Source organism: Vigna unguiculata, chromosome 1 (genome assembly GCF_004118075.2).
Source record: "Vigna unguiculata cultivar IT97K-499-35 chromosome 1, ASM411807v1, whole genome shotgun sequence".
Taxonomy (NCBI): Eukaryota; Viridiplantae; Streptophyta; class Magnoliopsida; order Fabales; family Fabaceae; genus Vigna; species Vigna unguiculata.
The window spans coordinates 17,994,144-18,000,873 of NC_040279.1; the positions used below are offsets into that span (position 1 = coordinate 17,994,144).

General features: G+C 33.5%; 1 protein-coding gene across 1 annotated transcript; it reads right to left on the minus strand.

Moving 5' to 3' along the window:
* Positions 1-698: 698 nt before the first annotated feature.
* LOC114181345 (protein LYK2) lies at positions 699-3,401 on the minus strand. Its single transcript, XM_028067774.1, has one exon. The coding sequence runs from the start codon at positions 3,053-3,055 to the stop codon at positions 983-985; it is 2,073 nt and encodes a 690-aa protein (XP_027923575.1). The 5' UTR covers positions 3,056-3,401; the 3' UTR covers positions 699-982.
* Between the last annotated feature and the right edge of the window lie 3,329 nt (positions 3,402-6,730).

Consider the following 6,730-nt stretch of genomic DNA (forward strand, 5'->3'; position numbering starts at 1 on the left):
TATAAAGTCTCTCAATTTAGTAACCTTCTTTCGAGGTATTGAAATCAATCAAGCAGAACATGATGTCGTCTTTTGTCGACAAAAATATACCAAGAACATTTAAAAAAAAAAAAAAAACTTGGAGATTGAAAAGAAATAAAACCGAAAAATGGAGTGTAGAGAAGTGGAGTTGTCACTCTTGTTTACTATAAAACCGAAAACCAAGTTGGGGATTTTTGACCAATGCAGTACTCATCAACAAGTTCAAGTTCCTAAGCTAAAAGATTGAAGTTTACAATCCTTAAAAAGGTAAGGATGAGTACTAAATATTCATTTTTGTATTACCTGTACATTTACATTTTTATTTCAACTTAATGAGCAAATAAATTAATAATAGTCCAACACTTTTATTCCAGGAACTTGAATAGCATGTGAATCAGTAACTACTTTTACCTGAGGAGCAAGTTACTAGTTATTGATAATTATATCTCTTAAATTGTTAGTTTGCTTTTAGTCTTTAACAATTGGAAATGTAAACATTGTTGATCTGGTCTTTGCATTCATCTCAGAATATTTCAACTTATTTTGTTTCCCTTCTTCCTCTTTCCTGATTTTTTTTTCTTTGCCATAATTCAAACAAGATTGTTAAAGAGTGATTATATGACATTCATTCTATGACTTCTCCACATATAGAAAGGTCTGACAGATTGCTTGCTAGGGTCATCAGGCTTTTGGCCAGCATCGCATGTTCCGAGTTCCAATCATATAAGAATACTTACTTCTGCAATATGCTATTAAAATGAATCTTTCTCTGTCAAGAGCAGATGCAGGATCTTATAAGGACACAATTTTGTATCTTATTCTGATTTGTTACAGTAATTACATACATAAAAAAGGAGCATTTCAGGTAGGCATTACCTGTAGGAAGAAAAATCAACAAGATTTTTATATGATGTTCAAAACTAGGATCAGTAGAACTACTTGGATTCCTTCCTTGAGTGGATTACTCAAGACTGTTTTCCACTGCCTTCACCAGAGGTTTGCTTGAGCTTTCACTCATTAACATGTGTTGTTCTCCTTCTGGTAATTCCTCCACCAATCTCGATAGCTTCTCAACAATTTCCCTTGCACTTGGTCTCAAACAAGAATCTTCCTCCACACAAGCTCTTGCAATGTTGACAATGCTCACAGCTGCATCAAATGAATAGTTCTCCCCTAATGCACTGTCTATCCACCCCCTTAGTTCATTCACATTTTCAGACACCAAAATGGACTTTATTTTATCTGTGAGCCAGATGCTTCCTTCTCCCTTCTCATTGGGCCTGCTTATAGGAGTTTGACCAGATAAAACCTCTAACAAAACCACCCCATAGGCAAAGATATCGATGCTTGGGGCAATTATGCCTTGGTGCACGTATTCAGGTGCCAAATAACCAAGGCTCCATGAGGCAGGGTTGGTGGAATAGAAATGTGGATCCTCAGTGTCATGCTCAACACAATCTGCCGTACCAAAATTCCCTAACTTGGCACCAAATTCTTCATCCAGAAAGATGTTCCTGCTCTTAACATTTCTATGCACATAGCAGGGATTCATTACATGGTGCATATACTGCAAGGCACTGGCCACATCAAGGCAGATCCTCAGCCTTTGGCTCCATGTGAGAAAACAGTAGCAGGAAGCAATGAATTGGTTCTTGATGGCTAATCCACCATGGAGCCAATCTTTCAATGAACCATTTTTGGCATACTCAAAAACTAAAAATGACTCTTCTTGCTCCTTCCCCTCTGCCACGCTTGTTCCAAGAAGCCTAAGTATGTTGGGGTGGTGGTGAAGTGCATCATGGAAAAGGCCAAGATCTATCTTTAACACTGTTTCTGCCTTTGTTCTCTTGACAGCCATGTTCTTCCCATTCAGACGACCGTGATATACAGATCCCTCAATGTGGTTGCTTGAGCTGAAATCTTCAGTTGCTTTTCTGATGTTCTCAATAGTGTATGTCTCCAGCAACATCTTGCGCGATGTGGCATCAACGATTTTCACATCAAGGGTATCCTGAGACCCTTCAAACGAAACTTTCTTGTCACTGGTGGAGGTGGTTCTCACACTCTGATTCAGATGTTGCAGCTCCATATCTCCTTCTTTGCATGAACTCCCATCCCCCTTCTTGTGCTTCAATCTGATGAAGAAAAAGGCTGCAGCAAGAGCAATGCAGACTCCAAGTGCAACCCCAGCAAGGCCAATGAACAATTCAGTCTTCCACATTGGTGACTTGTTGTGTGGACTTTTTACAGGGATGCTGGTTGGTTGAAAGCCAGAATTGGGTTCCTTGGGTTTAAGCAAAGGACCAATGACAGGCTTAGCATTGAGAGGAATGAGAATAGAGGTAAAGGGTGGAAGAGAAGTTCCAGGGGTGAAACCTTGTGATGATGATATGTGATTAGCAGAGACAATAGCTTGTTGAGTGATATTAAACTTGGAGGCCAAACTAGAAATTGTATCACCTTGAGTAACAGGATAAGAAAGGAGAAACTTTGGTTGAGGTGTAAGTTGTGATGAAAAGGGGCAAGAACATCTCAATGGGATAATCAATCTGACTCTGTCATCAAGATTCCAAGGTGAGACACCAGGGTTGTTGTCCCTAATAGCCTTGCAGGTTGTCAAGCCCTCAAGTGATTGAGCAATGTCATAGAAGCTCTCACCTTTGATAGCAGTTTTGGTTAGGTGAGCATGAGAGAAGCCAGCTTTGCATTTGCAATGGATTGGAATGAGAAGGGGTTGGTGGTGGGAGAGGAAGTCAGTGTCTGCAGAGAAGCCATTTGCTTGTGCTAGCAGAAACTTATTGAGTCCCAAGTAAGTGGTGAGGTTGGAGAGAGAGGAGTAATAGGAGTTTGTGAGAAAGAGTGCAAATGTTGCACATTGGTTGTGTGAGAGATTTTCAATGCAATGGTAGGAAGAGACATGAGGTGAAGGTGTCTCACAGCTTAGCAAGTGTTTGGGCAATGAGGGGAGAAAGAGGCAAAGGAAAAAGACCAAAGCCTTCATGTGGATTGCAATCATCATTTCTACTGTGCCCATCACCACTCACCAAGCTCTAACATGGACTCGCCTATTAAAATACAACACTCTCTTTTCTTTTCTGTCTTGGGACTCAATATTTCGGATCTATACAAAATAACTCACAATTTTTCAAAGCTCTTGGGAATCACGAACTTTATTTTCTATATTTTCGCACTTCTTCCAGCTGTTCAGGTGACTATAGCAACACTCTTTTAACTCACTGCTTTTAGACACTTCTCGGCCTTCAAACCTCCCTTTATATGCATCATCTTCTTCTTCTTCTTCTTCTTCTGCATGTCACCAACCTCATGCTTTCTGCCAAGGATCAAATATCTCTATTTCCTATTATTTCTTACTTTCGATTTTCTGCTTTCTCCTTGTCACTTCACAAAATCCACTAACAACTTCTATATAAAATCTCCTTCCCCAATTTTTTTTTCATTTAAATGCATAAAAAATGAAATAATTTTTTTTACGTATAAAATTGGTTTCTTCATAACTAATATGAAAGATCTTATAATTTTCTAAATTCATAATTTTTAAATTGAAAAAAATAATTTTAGTTATTCAAAACTAAAACTTTCTTTTCATTTTATATTTAGAAATTCTTAACTTATTTTTAATGAATAAATTTTATATTCAGGGTTAACTGCGTTTTTCTTTCTCAAACTACTTTTAAAAATTCTATTTCGTTTTTAAACTAAATTATATTCCCCGCACTTTAATTAAAGGGTTAAATATTATATCATAGTTCATTATAAAATTTAGTTTGTCACGTAAAATACATTCAAACTGTCTTATATCGATAAGAATAATTTACATTACTTTCACAAATAGAATAAAAAAGATATATAATTTAATTTAGAAACAAAATATAACTTTTAAAAATAATTTAGAAACAAAAAATATATTTAAATTTTTAATTTATTTACTGGGACAAAACCTTTTATCTTTTATACTTGGAAAGAAATGTTCTTTAAATACTTCAACAACCTTGATTGTGTGTTGTTTACACAAACAAATTATAGAAGAATTCATTTTAAGACATTTTCAAGTTTTAAACTAAAAAGTTATTAGTAATTCTTTAAGGAATGTAAGAATAACTCAATTTAATTTTAAGGAGAGTTGAGGAAATAATTTTTATGCGCGTGAGAAAATCATTCTGTTATCATAATTGATGAAGATAATATATATTTTTTAAATATATATTTCCATAAAAGACAGATATGACTAGAGGAAAGAATGTTTATTTATAAAGAGGACAAACATAAAAAGAAAAAAAATAGAGAGGATAAAGATTAGTAGATTGACTAATTTATGTATTAAGTCCATGGACCATGATTAATTTTAAAATAATGCAGAGCCTTTTGAACAAATCTAAGTGCAACAATGTTAGTTATAGGCTGAGAAGCTAGGAGGTTAATAGGATTAAAGACTTAATTGTCCAAGTTCATGAGTTCTGATAACTATTTTTGCAGAAATTAATATTTATTAGTCCTGTGATTGAAAGAAAGGGAAAATGGTCCCCATGGTTTCAAAAGTTATTTGACATGAAGCACATGGTTCCTGTAACACCCTATATGCTTCACTCATTTGGGCTTCTACAACTTCTATCAAATAGGTCTCTTTTTGGACTCTGTTATGTTAGTAAAATCATGGCAGTTTAGTTAATAACAAAAAAAAACCAAATAATCCTACACTTTTAAGATAATGAAAATATGGTGATAGAAAGCCTCTTACATTTTTCCAAGACATTTCTAAAAATATAATTTAAAAACATGTCTGCCTATGGTTAAAAAATATTTTAGAAGTCTATTATTCATTTCAAAATCATAGAGTTATTTTTTTTAAAGTAACATGATCTATATATATATATATATATATATATATATATATATATATATATATATTGATGATACACACATTCAATTTATTTCTTATTTCAAATATAAAATTATTTTGTGCTTTTATTTGAATCATAATAGTTGACAATATTGAAAGAGAGTGTATTGAAATAAAAATTATATCAAACTTGAAACAAATTTAAATTTTATTGAGCAGTGAGCAATAATATGATATTGTAAATGTTTTATCAGAAATATTAAACTATATTAGAAATTTGAGTATTGCAAATGTAATGCTTAAAGAATTTATTAGTTATATATATATATACATATGCTTTTATTCAATCTGATAATATATATATATATATATATATATATATATATATATATGATTTTATTAAATTGAATGAGATGTTTAAATTTCTTTATTTTTAATATTTAATAGAAACAATTACCTATTAAAAGGTCAGAAATGTTAAAAGAAAATTGATAAATTATACATTATACATTGTAATATAACTGAAATGAAACACCTTATAAAATTTATTGACACGAGATCATAAAGGACAAGCGCGTAAAGCTTTAAAATGTTAAGCACTTTTAATTGTGACCTTATTTTCTTAGTACTTGAAAGAAGGAGATAAAATTCGAAAGCTTGAAATTTTTTGTTTTAAAAATTTTTAATCCTAAATTCCAACGAGAGGCAAAAACATGAAGAAAAAAACAGGCAAGACATAAACAAGGGGTCTCCCATCAATGCAAAAGAAGCTTACATGGATAGCACTATGTCTGCTAAGTACATGAAACTTTTACATATAAAAGCAAAGACATAGCTGGAGTTTCCAAGAATGAAAGATGAGAAGGGAGTATAGAGATTAGAGAGAATATAATATGTGATGGAGTGAGGATAGAAATGATGCAAGTAGTGGAAAGTATATGGGTAATGAAGAGAAGACAAAAGAAGATTAACTATAATGCATGGTAAAGTTAAGGCATGAAAGAAGGGCTAGAGATATATAGGTCCAAGAGATCATTTATATCCTAAGTTGACCATTGCCACTACCATGGAAAAAAAAAATTACCCACCGCCCATGCCACACATTGCATCCATAACTAAACATGTTCGGGTTGGAATAAACTTATTATCTCTTAAAGTTTAAAGTTTAATAAGTAGTTAATATATTAGTGTTTGAAGTCTTACAATATCTTTTTATCGTTGTGGAGTTGTTATAACTATCCTTGTTGGCTATGAGATTTTTTAGAATATCACAGCCCTTCTTTGTACCTATAAATAAGTGATCTAACACTCTCTTAAAGAGACCTTTTCAATTATCTTGGCTCTCTTCTATCCCATTTTATTTTCTTCTACTGTCTTGGGTTATTTGGGTTACTTCCTCTATGAAGAGGAGTATTTTCTTGCTAGTCCTGAGATCTTTGGAGAATCCGGGAAGTTCCTGTTGTATCTTGGGAGAATTGTGTAACACACTGCGGATAAGTACTTAAAGACAGTAAATCTATATGTCTCAGAAAGTGTCAGGTGGGTCACCAATTTCTTGGGTCCACACTGATTTAATTAAGAAAAATAAAAGGAGGTATTTTTTTATGGGCTCCCGGCCCATTATGCAATTTAAATATGCAACTCTTGCATCAGGTTTGAGATGAGAGAAACATAGAGTGAGACGTAAGAGAGAGAAGTTGTGAGTGCCTCTGGTGAGAAGCCATCAGAGAGAGTGAAGAAGAAGAAAAGAGCAACCAGTTTATCTTGTGCAAGTATGTGCAGAGAAGCTACCTTGGAGAAAAGGTTTTATTCCTCTTCTCATATATTGGGGTTCATTCTATTGTTTATTTA

Excerpts from the sequence above, each read along its gene's own strand:
- LOC114181345 (XM_028067774.1), bottom strand. The coding sequence starts at position 3,055 with ATGGGCACAGTAGAAATGATGATTGCAATCCACATGAAGGCTTTGGTC.